Raw genomic sequence first — 22,216 nt, forward strand, 5'->3', positions numbered from 1 at the left:
TAGCCATATAAAAGCTGTGATGTCTTCTGCAGCAGGTAATTTACATGCTTTCCAGTTCCAAGAGCTGAAAGACATCTGCTGCTACCACAGAGACTAAGCAGCTTTGACAAAATACTCCAGCCTTAGGACAGAGTTCATGGGATCTGGGACTGCCCTAGGGAAAGGAGGGCATTTTGGGGTGAGGAGTATAAATACACTGAAGAGGAATAATCTCTTTCACCCTGTGTGCAGAAAGTTACTGGGCCATGTCTGTCAAATTTTACTGGTCCTCAAAATGAGGCAAAAGGTGGGCTCCCACAGGAGATGCTGTTTGCCACAACAGTGGTAAGATTTATCAAATACAGGACAGTAAAAATACATTTTACAATAGATGTAGATGGTACAGTGTCTTCTAAATCATGGGCAATGTTTATCTCAGTTTGTAAGCAGAAGAAAGACAAGTAAGACTTTTTTTTTTTTTTTTTCTTCTTCTTCTTTTTAATTTCCTTCTTTTCACTGTTTTCAGAAACACTTTTTTTTTTTTTTTTTTCTTTCAGTACCTGCAGCTCATCGTTTTGTAAAGATACATATAAGGAGCTAGTCTATATTGCTTGAGAGGAAAGTGAGATCAGGACTGAGTTTTGAGACAGTTGGGACAGATTCAAGGTTATATTTGCAGAACATGAAAAATTCAGAGCCAGCCAGTCCATGGCTGACAGTATTCTCCTGACACGTTTCTGGACTGAACGCAGAAAACTGAACTAGAAGCTTGCACAGCCAAGAGGCTCCTACTGAAGAAGACAGTCACGTAAACTCCTATGAACTCAAACTGCTCAGTTCCAGGCTACTGCCTCATTTGCCAAGAAATAGCTTAAGAAATGTAGCAGTTTTCAAAAATGTGAGATTAATTTCACTCTTTTTGTGAAAGCTATGTCGTCAGTGTATCGGAGAGTATCAGTAAAACTCGATATGCAAAATCTAAAGATAAAAATTCCTCAGTGTGGCAGTGGAAATAGGAGTAACATCTGTGATATCTTACTGTTGGCAAGTCATATTTGAATATTTGAATTCAATGGGACCTGAACAAGAACAGAGCAGAAACCACCTTACAGACTCTTCATTACTGATGGCAATATATAAAGTAATACAAAGGCTTGGACTCGACTTTTGCTTCAAACCGCTATTAAATATGCCCAGTGTCCATACAGATGTATTCATTAATGCAAAATATCCATGTTAATTTGTGTTCTCACATACCCTCTCAGTCCATTCCTCATTTAAGCTTTGTATAAAACAACACAAACTCCCTTCCACTTCAAAGGGAGTAAAAGGATGTGCATCTCGTTCATCAGTTGCCTCATTACTAAATAGGGTAAAGCAGAAGCAGATTTTCATTCATTAGAAAATTCACTGAACACACCAACTAACTCAACCAACTACTTTCATACAGAAATTGTAATAAGTTTCAGGAAAAATTCACCTGGTATAGATTTGAATAAGGATCTAACGAGGAAAAGCTCTGTATTTCTATTGCCAATTGTTTAAGCCAAGCAGTTCCACCAAGCAGTGTATTTTCTTTCCAAGCAAAGAACCAAAATCCACTATAAATTCATAAAAAAGAGGTAGATGAAAAGAAGACTAGGAAGGCAGTTATCAACTAGGATGAATTTACTTTACTATTTAATCTAATTATCTGTTATTTTAGACATTCCATGAAGCCTGGAGAAAATTGATTGTTTGTTTCCACTACTGGCATTTTTTTTTTTTCCTCTTCTCAATCTCTTTAGAGGAAAATTAGCTCACAGCTGTCTAAGTCAGGAATGTATTTTCAACATCCTTACAAACTGCCTATTATGAGCTCAGGCTGTTCAGAAGCTCTACAGGATCGTTTGATACCAATATATGCATTTGTTCCCCACAAAGAAGTAATGGGTGCAAGGATAGATAAACTCTGTTCCCACTGCACTGCAACACATTCAGTCAAGGGACAAATAAGTTTAAAAATAACAACGGTCAAAACATACAGAAAGCACCAAAGCACAAAATACCAGTCAGTCACTGAAGTCAAAGGCAAAACCCCAACAGACTCACAAAGCTTCCCCACAATGTAATGTCATGAACTTTTCATGAAAGAAGCTATGTAAAATGTAACTTACAGCTCAGTCACATCTTTGGGAATTCCTTTGGGCATTATCCGCAGACCTTTGTTGCTGCAACGTACCACCGAGTCCACACAGGTACACTGGGAAGGACAAGGAGGAGAAAGCAAGCAGCTGCTTTCATCGTTACCTGCAGAGGAGGAGAAATTGAGTATTCAGAAGGGAAATCAGCTTTTAGCCCAGACTGACGCACTTTGAAGGCAACTTCTTACAAGGACCAAGGAGGGACATCCCTGAATCCTGGGTAACCATCACAGAATTTTAAAGTAGTTCTCAAAGCTTTTGGAGCAACTGTTAGGAGGAAATTCTTTACTATGAGGGTGGTGGAACACTGGAATGGGTTGCCCAGAGAAGCTGTTGATGCCTGGCAGTGTGCATGGCCAGGCTGGATGGGGCTTTGGGCAACCTGGTGTGGTGGGAGGTGTCCATGCCCACAGCAGAGGGATGGAATTAGATGAGCTTTAAGGACCTTTCCAATCCAAACCATTCTAAGATTCACTATGTACAATCTGCTTTATGAGATTTTTGTTTGTTTGTTTGTTTGCTTTTAAATTCAACTTTTAGATGTTAATTTTGTATTTTTTTAATGTCAGCCTGGCATTTCATTTATCATTTGAATTAAAAAAGCTCATTGTTTTTGACAAGGATAACAAGGCAAACAACAAACTGAGCAGCATACTTCCAACTGCTGGCAATCCATCTGTGCACACATTAAAATATCTACTTTTTCTAAAAATGGATTTAAAGTTCCATAAACAGCAGATTAAATCTCATAATTGAAGAACAATAGAGTTTCTGTGGAACAAACTAACTCTTTGAAGTTAAGAACATTAAGGCATGGATTTTCCCCAAAACCAACAGGCTTTGCAAAACATAAGGCAAATGCACAGTACAGTATCACAATGTATATGAAAAGAAACAATTAGTGGCACATTCTCTAGATGACAGCTAGAGGAACCATGCAACTGTTTGTGAGTACAAGCAGCCTGAGTGGACCAGCACTGACACACAGGGCTGCAATCCAAGAGAACGCAGCCAGCCATCATTATGTGCCTTCTTAAAAAAAAAAAAAAGAAAAAAAAGATGCAAGGACTATTTGAGACTGATCTGATTTTTCCTTCTGTGTTGGATGTAGCATGAGCATTGAGATTAAAGAATAAAACTGAAATACCTGCTACAAGATAACAAAATTACTCATAAATATATGGGTAGGGAATTATTTGTAGTCAAAGGGATGAAGAAACCTGACTGGCCTACAAAAAAAAAAAAAAAAAAAAAAAAAACAAACAACCAAAAAACCAAAACAAAACAGGAAATATTTTTTCTAACATGTTTTACAGTTAGAAGCAAAATTCAAAACCTTTCACAAACCTGCAGAAAAATTATGTTTCTGCAGCATATTCAGTTTTTCCCAATGTTCTGTTTTTTATATCCTGCCACCACATACTTGTCATTCACCATGGCTGTCTAACTGAATCTATCATAGAGAAAGCTCTGAAGTATGGAATGTCATTTTCTTTACCAAGATTTTTTATTTTCAAACTAAAAGCCAATTATTCTTTAAAGACTACACTCAGTTCCCTTGACCTCAGAGCCCAAAACATGTTGCCTTGCTGCCACATAGCTTGACTAGGACAGAGTTCATTTCTTCTCCAAACAGGAAACTTCTTATGACTTCTTTAGTCATACCTTCTTTAGAGGTATGACTACCTGCAGCTCCAGCATATCTGGGCTTGACAGGCAACCACAGCCTCCAAGTCAAGTTAGCAGTGCATTCATCAATCAGTTTTTCTCCTCTCTATTTTTTCTAAAATCTGCTTGATCAGAAGACAGAGACTATCTGAAAAAATAATTAAATTTAAGGATTTTTATTTAATTAATTATTTATAACCTATGTTGTCCCGGCAAAGCATTAAGCATCACTGAGTCATTTCCAGTAGCATCTAATTATTTTCTAATTATTTTTAATTTTTTTATTTCCCTATATTCATCTCCTTTATAGGCAAAACGGAACAGTTCCCAAATATGAGACCTTCCAAGCAAAGACCATTCCCACACGTTTCAATGAGTTTTAACTAGCTGCATGAATAAGGAATTGGGAGGAAGAGCCAGGATTATACTAGTATTATACAAAGCAGAGCATCTGTCTTTCATAAATTTATTCTTATATTTAGGTGCAGATGGTAGAATTTTAGAAAGTGGAAAATGAGAACAACAATAAATTCCTGATAGGGAACAATAATCTTCAGCTCTAAATGGCTGTCTTCCTTATCTCTAAACTGAAATGTTCACCATGAATCATTGCTCGATAGGCAGGGAGGCTCTCATACAGATGTCAACATAAATGACAAATTGAACTGGATTTTCTTACCATCACAGGTGAAATCCTGGGCATCCACATCTTGAATTGGAATATCCTTTAAGAAAAAGGGCTTCAAGCATCGGGGATTTCCACTGACGATTCTCTTCTTTCTTAACCATTTTCCCAGCCAGGCCAAATGGCAGTTACAATTAAAGGAGTTAGCCAGCAAATTACTGAAATGGAACAAGACATAATTGCATCAAATAAGAACATACAGAAATACTTAAATAACTGCAGAAAGAAGACAGATTCCAAGTTGAAGCTCTTTCCTGCCATCTGTTTCTTTGAGATCCTGTTCTGTTCTACACATCGGGCATGTTCTACGCAGGTTTTATAGTAAGTCTAGGGTTGTAATTATAAAATACATTTATGTACACATATGTATGTATATGAACTGAAGTACTTACCGCTATAGCTATTATTAAGACACACTTGCATTGCCAATAGGGCTTTATTTTCAGTGTATTTCACCCCAAGTGACAGCTGACACCCAGGTCTAAACTCACATCACACACTGACACACATATGGGTGATCTTCAGTCTGATTACTTCAGGCAATAACATGGAAAAGCTTAGCATGGCTAGCCATTAACAAAGACCTACGTGTACTACTTTGCACGTGTACACCCACGCTAGCTTAGCACATTGATCCTGGCCACAACACACTCATCTTTCCACCTGCCTGTGTTACAAATCAGTGCCAGGTGGGAGCTTCTGGCAACCTGGATTTGGGCTGCCTACAGAAATACAGAAACAACAAGCACAGTATTCTGCATGTACATACATGTATACACACATACATAAACTATGCAGCACTGTGAGCTTGAGCCACTCCTTATCAAGCTTTCTTTCTAAGGTCAGTATTATCTGTAGTTAAAAGCATGTGCTTTACTGCCTTGTGAACTTTGTGAGGTCTGCATCAAATCTTGGTACAGCTCCCAGAATACACTTAAAATACTGCTGCAGCCTAGCTGCAGCACTGTAGTGCGTGATACCCAAAGCAACCACTTTACAGCCTTCTAAGAGAAAAGGATTCTTAGTGTAGCTTGTGTTAGCAACATTTAAAAAAAAAAAAAGAAAGCTTTATCCATTCTCTTGTCAAGGCACGAAAACATAAACGCTACAGCAGTCTCTGTTGAACACCTGTAACATAGATATCTATATAAAATAAAGCTATTACCCATTTGTATTCCTTATTAGCTTGTGATTCTTTAAATGAGAGGACTATAAGGTGATGTTTGTTTTAAGCAACAATCTTTCTAACCTAGCTTGAATTAGAGCTGAAAATCTTGGAAAAATCTTTTTTACTGGAGTCCTGTACTGAAACTCCTATACATTATTTGTGTGTAAGAGTTTTATGAATAAATTTCAAATGAAAACAAGAGGCTGGTATTTCTGGTGAAAAAAAAAAAAAAAAGTTGACTATCTTTTGTACAAATACAGAAAGAATAATAGCCTCTAGGGTTGCTCCATTGAAGAAAATGAACTGTCAGAGCTCCACATATGGAAAACGAAGTATCCAAATGAACACTGATGGAATTCCCACATCATATGTAAATATGTCCAAGGATTATTATTATGGTAGTAGAGAAAAAAAAAAAAAAAAAGTTAATGAAATCCTCTAAAGCACAAGGTATCTTAAAAATGAAAAAGTTTCCTAAAGAAGCACATGCTTCAAATACAGGTGTAGTAGCTGAAGACCTTGGAAATCTTCACTTGCAACATACTTTTACAAACCTAACCACGTAGTCAGTATCACAAAGTTTTCAGCCAAGCAGTTCCTTCAGAACACAACAGTGCTGAAGATGAAAACATCTGGCACAGTTAAGGTGTGGCAGCAAGAAAACAAACCCAAAAGAATTTCTAAATTATATAGGTTCTAGGTCAATACTACATAACCACAATATGATTTACAGCATGTAGTAAAAAGGCTTACTTCAGTCAATGCACACTTTAATCACTGCACTAGCCAGGACCTCTGGGTGTGTAATTACACGTGGATCTTGTTGAGCCTATTGTATTGGTGTAAAGGGAGAAATGGGGAGGAGTAGTAAACTCAGTGTAATGTTCCATAATAAAAAATAATCAACCTACTTTATGCTGACTAGGTTTCAGTGGCACGACTAAGTTGCTGTATAAAGGTGAGTAAGTGAACAAGTTACATAGGAGCTTTCAGTCAGAAAGAAGCAGAAAAGTGCTGAAAGTATTACTCTGCTTTCGGTTACTTCATTTCTGAATTGCTTTCCATTTTCTTTAATCCATAATGGGAGCACATGCAGGATGCCTTGTATATTTTCCATACTGACATACTTTGGCATGAATAGAGTGTTTAAACCAAGCATTTAAATCTCCAAAGCTTAGTGAACCAATGTTCCAAAGGTCATTTGTTCCACTGGTGGAAGGGAGTGAGATCATATTCGCAGAACAACTTCCATGAAACAAATCCTTACAAGGAAGTAATCCACTGTTAGAAACAAACAGCAGGTGTATATAATCAGGTTTCTGGAGAACCAGCAACTCTGAACATAAGGAAAAACTTTCAGAAACATTCATATGGTCAATCTGCAGGATGCTCCCATCAAAATTAATAAGTATGACCATTCTACAGAGGTTGCTTTAACTTAATGTGCTACTCCTCATTAGCTGACAAAGGGTAACATATCAATAAAAAATATTAAACCCTTGGATTACATTTGGTTTATACTTTCCCTAAGAACTAATCGAGAAGTTGTTACATATAAATACGATAGAGAAATAAATCTGTTGTTCTGAAACTTAAATAACTCTGGGGAAAAAAAAAAAAAAAAAAGAAAAAAGAAAAGAAAAATTCATCTTGTCACAATTTACACATGTCCTCCTACCACTTCAGTGGCATGTAAATTTAATTCTTGGTCCAGCTGAAGAGAATCGACTTTCTATTTTAACTTCATATGAAGGTGACATGCCCACATATATACTCTTTCCATGGCAATGCTGTGATGCAGCTTTTGGAAAAAATTTAAGATAGAGGGTCTCTAGAGTGCCATGTGGGACAAGAGATCCTCTACAAAAAACACTTGAAAATATAGAACAGACAATAATTTTCAGAAGCTTTATCTTGGAAACCGGCTGTTCAAGTGGAGCTCTCAAATCACAAACAGAAATATTGGACAGGCAGATTGTTTTAAAAATTCATAATTAGTAATCAGAATTCCTACATGTAAGATAGTGATTTAACTACTCAAACAGAAACAAAGCAATCAAGCTTTTAGCAAAGATGTCTTACTAACATTAAATTCATAAGTGCTTCCTCAAGGACATAGACATATTTTTAAAATCAAGGGTGAATAGAAGTCTTGAGGGATGAAATATTCCTATCCTATTAGAAACATCTCTGTTAAAAATTGCAAAGTAGCTATGGAATATTAACTATTTAAATGAATTCTAGTGACCTGTTAGAAAAACATGCTGAAACGCATCTGGATATTGTTGAAATTAGGCTGAAAATACATCCTGGAATTCAGGGTAAGTTTATATGAGAATAGCTGCATGTTTAATTTATGGAAAACCAGCTCTTCTTACAAATCTGCCCAGCTGACTGTGTGAGGACTGACAGACATCATTGAACACCATGTGTGCAAAAGTAAAAGTACTTTTCAAATTAGCATGCTAAATACTTATTTTGACTACTAACACATAATAAAAACTGATATTTTTTCACCAATAACTTATAAAATAAATGTTCTTCATCTATTGAAAACCATTAGTGCACTATTTTCAGAGCTGTCCATGTTTTGATAATACCAGTGAGGCTGACTCAATGACCAATAACAAAAGGAGCATTTATTTTTTTTTTTAAGTGCTGTAAATATGGCAAGACAAAAAAGGAAAGAAATGTTAAATTTTGTATTAATTTCTGGCTCACAGTAATAGATGCAAAAGTGAGTCATTGCAAACCCTGATTAACTTACAAAGTGTGGGTTGAAAGGGAAAAGCAAGCATAGCGTGGATCTTCAGCTGTGTTGTCGTTTCATATAACAACCTACAATGGAGTGCTGCTAGGAAATTAACACATTTGCATTTTGCATTTATATGTGAAATATCACTATGGCTTGTCTAGGCCACAATGTCTAAAGAAGTCAAAAGCAAACCTCCTCTTGCCTTAACTGTCTGTGGATCAAACACGAAGTGAAAATGTGTCAAAGAACATAATTTTTCTTCAAGAAACAGGTAGGAACCTGCCATGAGAGCATGTGGTTTTAAGTCCGTGCCAAAGCAGTGCAGTCTTACTAGCAGCAGCTTTAACTGCTGATCCTCTAAATTATAATATTCTTTATCTGCAGCTGAAAAAAAAAAGAAGAAAATTGGGCATCTTCTAACAAAATATGACAAAAATGTTTCCATTCAAACAGGGCAGGGACTTTATAGAATGATTCAGAGAGTCACACCTAGTCGCAGACGGAAGTACAGAAGCAATTGTGCAACAAGCAAGTAGGCACTGCTTGCAGCATAGTGAGAACAAGATTTCAGCAAGTACCACTTGATTTGACCTGTGACTTGAAAATGATCAACAGAAATAATCTGGTTGTGTTTGTTTCTTGTCCATCAGTTTCATGGGGCTTTGGGGGTTACAGAAAGTAATGGAAGAAAAGTCCAGGTTCAAAACCTGAAATGCAATAGCTACAATAGTTTGTTTTGGCTGGACAATTAAAGTGTATTTTCAGGGCAGTGTGAAGGGAATTAATCAGACAACTTACACTAACAGCAACATCAGGGTCCATATTCACAGCTGGAAACAAAGAGCGGACTTTCTCTCCATATTTATCAGTCTGTCTTTTATTAAAATGGACACCTCACAAAAGGTATGTAAAAATACTTGAAAAGGAAAGGAACTACTTCAAAGAAGTACACAGGAATATAAGAGAATTACCAGAAAAGCTTAGACTGGAATTTTTAAATTCCTGTTCAGTAGGACTGGAATGTTTTGCCCTCTTAAGTTCATCTGAAAATCTAAGCATTAGCTATTAGATTTTTTCTGATATCTAACTAATTTAACTGAAATCCAAGAATGCTGTCCTTACAAAACTAGACTGTAGTGAAATTAATGCAATTCTGAATCTGTAGAGGTTGTTTTCCTTGAACCCCTTCTGTGTACTGCACTAGGCTATAACATAGCAAAACATGCAGTCATCCTGCCTGAGGCTGGCAACATCTGAGCTTTTTCAGCTACTCTAGCTGAAGCAGTTCAAATGTTTTTCTGAATCATACCCTGAATCTTTCAAAGACAACCTGTGACTTCAGTAGGATAGGGTTTTCTTTCTCTAAATGAGGTTTTCCAAATATGAATAAGTAAGCATTTTGATTTTGAAACTCAAACACTGTCTCCTCAAAAAGAAAGCATGGAATCACAATATGTTCTTATTGTAAGAAGATAACTTACATTGTAGACAAAGAGACTAATGTGCTGAAGGCTCCAGGTGTGATGGTGCTGATATGATTATCATACAGAGAAAGAAGTCTCACTGAGCTCAGTCCAGCAAAGGTGTCATTGTTTATACAGCTGATAGAGTTGCTCCTCAGCATCCTGTGAAGATTAAAACAAGAAATTAGGAAATACTGGGAGGGAATATAATTTCAGGTCAGGAGGCCCTGTTTCTAGGGCATCAACAGATGTTTTCGCAAGTACTGTGCTCTATTTTTATTGATTGCTGAAGTACAACACAGCTAAAAGAGGGCTAAACTCATATGAACATTGTCTTGTGAATTTAAAATGCGTTTCTTCCACACAGCATTAGAGGCTGATGGGAACTCCATATCTGAAATTAGTATGCAATCTAAATTACAACTAGTGGCAAACTTGAAATAAACACTCAAGTCTCTCCATTTAGTAAGTATCTGAGAGCAAGTCAATACGTATTTCAGAGACCAACTGAGAAAGACTGTCAGAGGTTATGTGACAATAATACTAACTGCATTATTTCTGCTTCTATCATGGATGTTTTTTGTAATCCACATTGCAGAAATACAGAAGGAAACAGTGCCCTTAGCAGAAATCAAAGAGTAGCTTAGGAAAGATTTCCAGACCTAAAGCAAGCTCTCAAATCTCATTATAATAATTAATTGACAAGACAGAAAGCAGTAACCAATCTATAAATTGTTCTTTGCTCAGTGTTTGTACTAGATGAATCAATGCTGTGTTTTGGAAGATACATCTCTCTGAGTTGTTATGGTAACAATGAACTCGATGATACAACCTAATTAATTTGAAAGACTGCAGTGTTTTGTATCTCTGCACAGCAAAAAGAGGCTTATGAGTATGTTACACTTCATGCCAATCAACATCTGGATCTGTAAACATAACCACACAGTTGTAATATTTCTACTTAGGTGAAAAATTGTTCCATAATTAAAGCATACTACCAGAAATCCAGACAATATAAGCAGCTCATGCTGCTGTTCCAGTAAATTGATCCTCTCAATTAAGGAGCGTTCATTCTTTGGTATCAAATTCATGCAGTGAACAAGGACAATTCAGACTCCCTTAGAAGTCTGGATTTAAATCTATTTGTATCCAACAGTTGGGCATTTACATACTTTAAAAAAAAACAAAGAGAGATTAACTGTGCAATCACAAACGCTCAGCATTTAAGACCTGGACATTATGCTGCTTTAGCATTACTGGTCTCTACACAGAGTTACCACCACAGCCACTACAGTTGCAATGGTTTTGGTGTTGCAACTAGGGTGAAACTATGTCAGAAAAGAGTCAGGAGGCAGAGAGGCACATGCCTTACATGTTGAGTACAAAGCTGCTTGAAAGCCAGGTCAAAACCATGACCTCTAAAAGGTAAGAGTAAATAAAAGAAATAATGCAGCTCAGGTCACTCTTGAAAATTCATATACAGAAGCATTTTCTCAATTCTGTACGTATCGGGCAGTCGTTCTGCAAGGTGGGATGACTGAACTGGGATGTCAATACATCAATTCCACAGTGATTTACTGCCTTTTAGAAAACAAAGTCTTTTAAGAATGACTGTCCAGCGTGACCTCTTTATAAAAGGCCACAATTTCAGTGCTCAAAGTCAATTATTGCATATGTCCTTCAAGCCAAAACCTTTGGTTTTATACCACAGCATACTATGCACTGTGTGCCCTTCCTGAAGGGAAACTTATACTTACAGAACATCATTTCATGCTGTGTATATTTAGACTGCTTTATCAGCTAGGGAGAAATTTAGGTCAGGTCAGCAGGATAGCTTGAATGTTAAGTATCTTTTTATTAAAAAAATGCTGAATACTGCTTAGGAGCACTGCCACAGGCTGCTTTACATTATGAAAATTAATTTAGTATCTATGGACAGTATTTTAAATTCCCTTAGTAAAATGCATACATTAAAGAACAGATGGCTGTAACCACAGAAAAATAATGCTAAGGAATAGCAAGAGAAAAGTTCCCTATTTGTCATTACAGGGCAAAGGCCTCCAAGTGAAGCCTGGAATTTTTTTTTTTCTTTTTGTATTTGAGTAAGGGCTGAAAGGATTGTGTGATGATTTTGTGCAACATAAGAAGCATTTGCTTCTAATGAATAAATTGCAGATTTTAAATTCCATATTGATTCCTGTAGTCTATTTAGTGACAGCAGCCACCTAGTCAAGTGCTTTCTTTCTACAGCAGGGAGACTGTAAAAGTGGAAATTCTTCACGTACACATCATACACATCATCTGGCTTGAGTCTCTGCTGTCATCAGAAACCTGACTGTTTTTCAGGATGGGGAAAAGGAATAGATTAGATGCCATCTTGAAATCCTCTCTGTGATCCTTCTTTCAATACATTTTTTAGCTTGAAAATAAATTAGTGCTACTTGCTGTGAGTTTATGTACCAGTGTTAGTTCTAAGAAGTAAATTACAAAGTTGTTCTAAGAGCAACTAAGTAATACCAAAACAATTTCTTATGCGTTTATGTTCGCTGTCTTATACATGCTCTCCCCAACCACAACCACATTAATACTATATCCGCAGGTAATTTCTATGGCAATCAAGACTGTAGCTAGCCCAAAGTCATGCATGTGCTCATGGGCTGATTCATCTGGTACAGAGTGAATGGCCAGCTACCTTCTACCAGCAGGACTATAACATTACGATTATGCCTGCCTAAAAGTTGCTTAGCTACATCTGTATTTGGTGGTAACAATAACTTGAGCCTTCTTTTGCTAGCTAGTGATTTCATATGATTTGTACGATATTAAAATCTTTTATGTTTCTTTCCTCCTCTGAGGTTTGGTTTGAGCAGACCAACGATTCCAATTTAGGTAGAGGACAGGGGTGTGAGGATGGACTAATAGATAGCAAGTATGTTTCTAAACACCTTGTTTCCATGGAAATAATAGAAGTATGCCCAAAAATGACCAAATACGACTGATGACAGTTTCACCATCAAGTTGCTCCTGAAACTTTTGAAAATCAGTCTTCTTCTACAGAAGTAGAAGACAAATCTCACATCCTACCCAAGACCAGAAATTTACCGAAGGTTTCATAACATTGAAACAAGGCATTGCTTTAGAGTTTGCTGTCTAGTAACAGATTTTAACAAGTGCTGCTGAACTTGAGCATGACCACTCCAGTTACAGAGGAATAGAGAAAGACAGATCATTGCACTTACAATGTCTTCAGCCCTGTAAGGCCTCTAAACATTCGTCCATGTACTGATTCCAGTTGATTCTCTGTCAGAATCAGTTCCTGCACTCCTGAAGCTCCATCAAATGTGCCTTCTCGAATCTCCTTGATCTTATTGTTGCTCAGATTTCTGGAAGAAGACAACCAGAAACAATAAGAAAAGCATTCGTGTTTTGTTCAAAACATACATCATCACACTGGAAGGATGATGGAAGGAAGGACAGAAGGGAGGTAGGTTATATGCATCTCAGTGGTTATCTAGGAAAACACTCAGTCAGCAAGGAGAGAATACAGAAGTTCAGAAGTACACCTAACCTTCTTACTCTGCTCGCAAAAAAACAGACAAACAACCAAACAAAAAACAACCAAACAAAAAACCAACACAGAACAGATAATCAAGAGTATTTAAATCCACAGATTTACCAGCTCTCATACCTCATCTCATTGTTGCTTATAAGGGTCTCTGACCCTTGTAAATGGTTTTCTAACATCTGATTTATGTTCTTGAACTTTTGGAGACTGCTGAGATTGGGTGCTCTGCAATTAAATCAGCTACCATTAAAACAGCTACCACCACATATTGAAATATGGAGCCCATTCATTTAGTGTACCAGGACCTTTACTCTTTTTAAACCCAATGCTTCTGTAAGATAAATAACTGTGTGACTGCATGTATCTGATAAAAAATTTTTATATGTACAATCATGAACTCCCAGGCATTTAAATTTAACACCATCATTCAAAATGAAATGCCTATTACTTAATTCTCAGTTCACATCTACTGCAATATACAACATTATTTTCCAAATATTTACTCTGCCTATACAGTCTCAAGATGTTTGCTTATAGATCAACTTTGGAGAACTTCAATCTAGAAAGTTAAATGAAGTTCTGATGAAATGCAAAGTGGATCTTCTGAATATTTCATATTTGTGAAAAACCCAGTGAATAGAAAACTTCTGAATGATAAAATGACCTTAGAGATGCATAAAAATAAATGGTTTTTAATTATTTAAAACACTTATATAAAAGGCCTTAAGCACTGTAAGACCTTGGGCATCAGTCCTTCAAGCATGTCCTCATGAAGCCCTGTAGAGATTACAGTATGTAATCCTATTTGTGTAGGCCTTTGACAGGAAAAACTATTTATTGTTTTAATGTCTACAATAAAAAAGAGAAAGTAAAAGATACTCTCTTGTTCCCAAGAAGATGCCAAATTCCAACACTATTACTCATACTGAATAGCATCTCATTCCAGAAATGATCCCACTACACACACAGCATGAGTAATAGTTTCAAAACCCAATTCCAGGTGATATAAAACAAATGACAAAGTATCAGATTAGCACCTGGGCTACACTGCTCATAAGAACAGGCAATCTTGTTGGGATAAAAGCTGACGGAAGACATGGCAACAGGACAGCCTGGCCTCAGACACAAATAATGTGGGTCTTGCTCTTTGCAGCAGTCATCACTTAATAAAAAAAATGTTGAGTCTTGGAGATATGCTTCATGTGGGATATGAGTATGCTGGTTTATGTCTGCTGAACAACTGTCAGACATTGGGTCCTACAGCATGTGGTCCATCACCTCTTGTGCTCTCTGTGATCAGAAAGAATAGCAGTATGGCAGCAATCAGCCAAAAATGATATAAAAGTATATAGAAATACTCACAGGTTTTGCTTTCCAGGGGTTTTGTACTTTGTCTAACGTTCACATGAAGAGTTTATGTGAGTTAAAGCAAGTCAAGGACAGATATGCTGACATATGCATTTAATTTGGGTGCTCAGCTATTTCTCTAATGGAAATGTTTATACCTCAGCATCTCTTTTGAATGCTGGCATAAGTAATTGCTCCCAATAAGCCCTTTCTTGGAAAAGATTACCCCATGATGCTTATTTGCACAAAAATAAATGAATAAATAAGTAAACGTTTGTGGCGGGAAGGGAGGGTGAGTTAGTATAATACAAAGATTTTGACTTTCAATTCACAGATTGCAGACTGACCTATACTTGTTGTTAAAGTTTTATTAGTTTTTACCGTCTAAAAGATATTTAGTCACATTAAAATGGGTGCAATTTTAATGGATGATTGGATACTCCAGGCAAAAAAGCAAATATTGTAGAGGAAGGCTGGCCATAATTTGACAAGGAACTGGCACCTTCAAACAATCCAAACCATCTGACTTTTCTTTGCTGCCAAAGAACTTCTGTAGATAGGCAACTTCACCCATTCGAGTTTCAACAGCATAAAATTATCCAAAAATATGCTAGCAGTTGCAGAAAAAGCCAATTATATGTACCTTTCCCATGCAAGAGACTTGAAACTCCAAGATTAAATGCTATGACAAAATCAAAGTTGCAAGGCAGCGAAAAGATGAGCTTTACAATAACAAAAAGGTAAGGAAAATACTGTCCTGCAATCCCACTTGGAGTACTGTCAAAGCAGATGTTCTGCCAATCCCGATTTCTTAATTTGTTTTCCTAAATTAAAGTTTTCCTTATCAGAATGCAAAAAAGAAATTGTTAGATGTCAGCACTTATTCACTCAGAAGATGCATCATCCTGAATGTCTGACCCTCTAGAATAACAGATGTGAGAAATTACATACTTTTTAGTCTAGAATTACCAGGAAAAAACAGTCAACTGTTGATCAAAACCTTAAAAAATAAATTGGTAAAACTTTGCCTGCTTTCGAACTCAGAGAGCTTTAGTCTATCCTTCCCAGCATGAAAATAATCTTTCATATATGGTGACCATTGCACTTGGCAAGAAACATTTTTTTCTATCAGAAAACTTCTGACAGAGTTTATAGCAAACTCCAATTACAGAAATGCCTCATCCTCTCACAGTGTTAAGTTTCTATCAGGAAGTGTTCTTGAAATAATGGAAGACAGTGGAAAAGAAAATGAACCTTGAGTATTTACCAAGAGACCTATGGCCTCTGGCGCGACCCAGATAGGAACCTATAGTCAACCTGGTCACTCAAGAGGGCTATTGTTTCCAGAAGGACCCTGATCTACCACGGTGATAAATTTTAATCCTATTTCCAGACTTGTATTTTGGGTAAGAGGTCAAAAGAAATTTTCAGAAAGCCTGGGTTTACTTTATGTGTGGCTGTGAATAGGAAATGAACAGATTTAGGAAGCTCTCAAGGTGAGATTGTTCACACAGCTCACTTTTCAGTCAGATTTTATTTACCTTATGGCTAAAGTTTATGATAATATTATTTCTGTTGATCTTCTAACTTCAACACAGAACAAGCTGGATTCTATTCAGTCTTAACAGAACCATTCGTGCTGCTGTACCTGCTGGGTCAGTTTCAACATTTCATCATGATATTCATCACTGAATTACCAGCACATGCTGCTGAACTACCACGAGCACAACCACCAGAGTGCAGTCCAACTGCAAAGACTCTGCTTGGTCTCAACTTGCATTTTATTGTTTTAACATACAAACAGCCTGTTCTGAGTGGGGTTTTCCCAAGAATATTTCAGGCTGTTGGTGGTGCGTGTGGAGTCTTTAAGTGTATTTTGGGAGGAAAACCCCATTCTTGTGGAGGAAGGATGTTTGCTGAGAATATTTTACAGCTCTTACCAACAGTCTGGCTGTCTTTTACAAAGTGAGTTGTTCTCAGGAGCAGGATGACACTGAAAGTCTTAAATACTACAGACAGACACAGAATTATACTCAGTGACATTCGTACATTTCATGCAGCAGAGCAGATTGATGGTATCACTGAAAAAAAGGAGGCATGTGATAAGCCCAAATGCCACATATCACAACACTCTCCACAATTTCATTTCCACAAAATACAGTCTGTTTCTGTATAAAAAGTGACAGATGACTGTGACCTCAATTGCCATGGTAAAATTTATGCTTAGGGGAAAGAACAGCAGGTAACAGCTGTTTCTACAGCCAGAAACTACTTTTACCTCTCCAAAAAACTTCAGTTTATGTTTATTAAATGGACTTGTTGTCTGCAAACTTTATCGTGATTCAGTTTTATTTTGCATGTAGAGTGTATTAAATCCTGGGGTGGCATGTTGTACAGTAAGGTTTAATGTAAGAGAAATACCTACAGACAAATTAAGCCTCCAAAGTTAATTATATACTAAAGGTGGGGTTGGCAGTACTAGCTATTGCCAAGACACTCTGATTTTTCCTGTTATAAGACTGCATTTTATATTCACTTTGTAACTTTGGCAAGAAATACAGAATGAACTGTCAGATGTCCCTTCCAGGTTTTGAGGTAAGTATTTTTTTATTGTTCTTGTTCTTTAGCAGAATAAAAGAGGTCAGTGCCCTTTTTCTGCAGCAGTGCATGAAATACGGCACTTAACCTTTTTATTTTGAATGTGAGCTTGGAGCCAATTCTTCTTCTGCAGAAACAGCTTCGGGGCCCCCAGTTGGGACAGCTGGTCCCACTGATTTCCAGGGAGAGGGCTGGGGCTGATACCAAGGAGCTGCAGCCTCTCCCTGCAGGTCAGTATCCCATCTCTGCAACTGAGTGCATCTCCTTGCTCCCACTGAGTTGGGTACTGAGGGGATTGGATGCTTGAACCTGTCTCCCATGGCCAGAAGACACCTCCACACTCCTGCTGTCATATTAGTCCTCAAGCTCTGGAGTTTTTCTTTCACTGATTAACAGCTGGAGGTGGTCCCAGTGCAAAACACTAGCAATGCAGTTCTTCAAGCTGGAAGGCAGTGCAATGTGACTTTTGCTTTCAAGTCATGCTTTTAAACTTGCAAAAGCAAGTGAGGTGCTATGGTAATAAGTCACTGACAGCAAAAGAGAGTTCAGGGCATTCAGCAAAAGCCACTGAAGAACCCAGTAAATTATATCTGGGTGGGGTTGGATCTACTTACAGTAATCCACATCAACCTCTTTATTGCACTGTAAAAAGCATTAAACAAAAATAGATTTATTTTTTGGCTATGAAAATAGTACTATGTATACAGGATTTTGCAGCTAATTATTAAAGTTGATTTTTTTAAAGGCATATGCAGACATGTTAACCTTTTAAAAAACAACACAGTAATCTTAGCAATTTAAATTCTAGAAAAACGAGGCAGAACTTAGCATTATGGCTCTCTGACCTTTAAATTTCTGTATCAAGAATTCAGTTCTGTTTTGCATTAACATGTATTAAGTCCTGGGCTGATACAACATACAATAAGATTCAGCTTAGGAGGAATATTTACTGACAAATTAAATCCTAAAAAAAAACAAAAACAAAAAACAACAACAACAAAAAACAGAATGAATTGTCAGATATCCTTTTCAGGATTAGAGATAGATGATTTCAGTTTCCTTTCTCTGAAAAAAAAAAAATAGAAAAAGAAAGAAGAAGGAACTTCACCTATGCCAGGAAATAAAGCTAGCCAAAATACTGAAATACTGTCTTTTCATGAAAAGATCCTCATACTCCAATAAAATCTGATTTCATATTTGTGAATTTGTGAATACAACGTAGTTGTCTTATTCAAATGATACATCTTCCCTGTGGAAATCTTTTAGGAATTAGCTGAACTCTAAGTCTTGAACACAGATATTTAAGATTCCTACTAAAATCCAAGGAGAGTACAAGACACAGTTTAAATAAAATTAAATACCATTACCACACATAATCACTGGGGCAACCCTAATATGCCATCATCAAATCTGTGTGTACACCCCTTCGGAATCTTACTAAAAAAAACCAAGAGATTGTGATATGCAACTGGACACATATAGACATGCACAACTGACAGAGCTTAAGTGACGAAAGAACAATCATGAACATATACCTAGAATGTAAATATAATTTGAATCCTCCTTAAGTTCCAATTTGCAGTCAACCTCAAAGTGTGTATGTTATAGACCAAAGCTACACATCAGCATAATATAAATCGAGGAGGCACCAAGAACACTAGTCAAGAGGAATCAAGGGCTAATTCCTCTGTCTCTGGAATCACACTGGAGCTCTTCTAGCCAGAGCAGAACTGTTAGAGTAGCTTCTCTGCAAATTTCCTTGACACACCTCTGTCACTGAGTAATAAACTGAGGTGAAGAAAAACCAGAGGGCAATTATTCAAATGTCCCTTTAAAAAACTATCCTCTCAACTTGGGCTAACCATGAAAAGGCAATTAAGTTGGCTATCTCAGCACTTTTTATTTCAGAAAAAAAAAAAAAAAAGAATTGCAGAGATGAATTTTTTTTTTTTTTAAAGTAAAATAAAAGGTCTTATATCGATACCTGCTGACCAAAGGTGAATTTGGCCAATGGCTTTCCAGTGCAAAGCTTTGAACTCTTTCCTTAAGCCTAGGAAGCAATACAATTTCTAGCTACATTCCTCTACCTGTTGTTCTCCTTTAACACTTGAACAGACAAGGAATATGATGAGACCAAGTAAATATTGCCAAATTAAATAACAGTAAAAATTCTTGTTCTTTATACACAATGGAAAATGGGTATTTGATCAATACTCTTCTTCCTTAAATTAACAGCAGCTTAAGTAAGGCTTAATGAAGAGTTTTTCTAACCTGCCACACACACAGAGCCAGTGCATTAGTACTACTAACTGTTGCAGTCCTATCCATTGATATTTCCCTATATGGTCACTAAATCCTTCTTACCTGATGGAAAGAGGACTATGAATTAGCCAAACGAAAGGGATGTATGTTTTTCCTGGCTACCCAGTCTCTTCACAAAATATAATTAGGAGAATTAGAAAATAGATGACTAATCTGGCTTACTAAGAATCAAGTTACTGAGTAAGGCTATGGTTGACATGTAGCTTCTTTGATGGAGCAATATCCTTTTCAGAAAATCTGTGTATTCAAATTGAGATGTTTCTTCACAACATCCAGTAGAAGAAATCAGCTCAATTATAAAGAGTACCTTAAACAGGCTCTGCATAGGGGCTGCCACTAAAAAATGCATGACACAGACTTTTTATGAAGTGTGGGGCACAACTACTGCTCTTTGCCATCCATGTGAACTGCACCTGTACCCCTTTGTTCGCATCTGGTCATGTTAAGAACAGACCAGAAAGATGTTTTGTTTCACAGGAAACAAACTCTTAAAAAACCCACTCAAAGCCAATTCACGTTGCTGTTATGCATAACGACACAGACCTGTTGAGGCATCCCTCCACCTGAGTGATTGATGGGAACATGAAGGACAGCACTGTAACTGACCTACAGTAAGTTTTAAATAAAAGGAGAGAAATTACTCCAGCTATGCCATCTTACCAACTTTCAAAACAAATCCTGAAGGTCTGATAAGGACAGATTCTGTCCTAATTATGTGTACTTTTATATGCTGTGCATTTTTTACTCATTTCCTGTCCACTTATATAGAAAACAGAATAGTCAACAATATCAATAAGTTAGTTTCTAAGTGCACTTTAGCTACAACTTAGAGATCATTCATAAAATACTAGGCTAAAGCTTATGATTGATTCCCCAAGTCTGGTGGTCTGTACTTGCACAAGCATACCCCACACTCTCAAATCTGCAGTGCTGCATCTGACATTCTTGAAGAAATAATAGTGGTGTACGAATCACACTGCAGTTGTCTCCAAAGCCCCTATGACCTTACACAGCTTCAAATGGCTAGGAATCTCCAGGTGGCTGAAACCACATGAAAGAAACACTGAACAGAAAGTCAATTGCTTGGTTTTCCACAATTACCTTGAATCTAACAACAAAATCTTACTAAAAGTAAACAAATAAGATATTAGCAATGGCATTATAGAGTTAAAACTGAAAAATATCAGGAAGATCCATTTAGAAGATCAAAAGGTATCTAATATATTTTTCTCTTTGCAAAACACACACTATCTTATTAAATATACTTCCTGAATAGTGCCGATACTCTGATTGCTACCAGAATTATACAGATCTCTTTGAATCACTGATCTCTAAGTAGCTACTTGATTCTCTTCTCTAAAACCATAGTGATCAAAAGAAACTGTCATCACCTATTTCTTGTAATACTACTTCCCTTCAACTGTTTGACAAAATCGCACTATCTGGAGTCATACTTGAAACGTAATGGTTGCCTCTGCTGTCATGTAAGATAACACATTCAAAAGAAAAAAAGGAAAGCTAAAATTGGTGGCCATCTCTAACAATAGGCATATATCTAAATGAATTCTGGAATGGAATTCCCTTCAGTCTCTACGAGTTGATGACTTTAAGAAATATAGGGTAAAGAATACTGAGAGGTCAGTCTAGGGGTCTTCACCTGTCACTGTGCTTTAACTGGGCCTGTCCATCTAACACGTAAGTCAGTTTCCTTAAATTAACATTACAAATAACAAATTCTGCTACTGCAGTACTGAACTATAAAAACTTTATCCTCTCCTCCTTCCTTACAATCCAAGGATGTATTCTAACAAGCAAATAACTTGAACTTACATTTTTCTAAGGTTGGGTAATTTCTTGAAGAGTCCGATAGCTTCCAAAACAGAAATATCATTGTCATTCAAACGCCTGAGAGGAACAAACAAAAAGACATTTAATGCTTCAAAGATCTCTATAGATATATCTCTGTGGCATACAGGACTGCCACACAGAGACTTATGACCTTTGTTAAACAAGATACTATCTGCCATGTGTCTGAGACTCCTAGAGTGAAAAGTTATAAAAGCTTAGGATGCCTTAAAAGCATAATGCCAAAGGACAATGTCAGAATGCCTTCTTTCAATGAGAAGAGATTATTAACTATAACCATCACAAAGCCTTGTTTTTGCTTGACTAAACGTCCATCTTGCATACAGGAGTCATGCAGCTGGAGATCTGATCCACATAAATTGAAGGGATTTGATTTCAAGTTCTTCCTCATCAAAATCTATTGGTCTTCTCAAATAATGCAAAAGCTACCATCTTGGCATGCTTTGGATGCAAATTCTCTCTCTGATTACATGTAGCTCAAATTTTCTACATAGATAACTTGCTGTGTTTCTGGATATCTCTCTCCTGTATTCTTCTATCTTAACTTCAGAACAACAATTACTGTGGTTCACATAGAGTATCTATGTACTATAGAGTAACTACAATGAAGAACATAC

At 36.9% G+C, this 22,216-nt stretch overlaps 1 protein-coding gene across 1 annotated transcript in view; it reads right to left on the reverse strand.

The window, feature by feature from the left end:
* Positions 1-22,216, reverse strand: part of SLIT3 (slit guidance ligand 3) — a 522,803-nt gene that overhangs the window by 103,554 nt on the left and 397,033 nt on the right. Inside the window, exons 17-21 of the mRNA XM_082771405.1 lie at positions 21,564-21,638; positions 13,141-13,284; positions 9,920-10,063; positions 4,510-4,673; positions 2,136-2,268 (exon numbers count right to left, since the gene is read on the reverse strand). Coding sequence (XP_082627531.1) covers positions 2,136-2,268; positions 4,510-4,673; positions 9,920-10,063; positions 13,141-13,284; positions 21,564-21,638 — 660 coding nt within the window. The remainder of the gene's footprint in view (positions 1-2,135; positions 2,269-4,509; positions 4,674-9,919; positions 10,064-13,140; positions 13,285-21,563; positions 21,639-22,216) is intronic.

The sequence above is a fragment of the Aythya marila genome (genome assembly GCF_965140915.1).
Source record: "Aythya marila genome assembly, chromosome: 14".
Classification (NCBI taxonomy): domain Eukaryota; kingdom Metazoa; phylum Chordata; class Aves; order Anseriformes; family Anatidae; genus Aythya; species Aythya marila.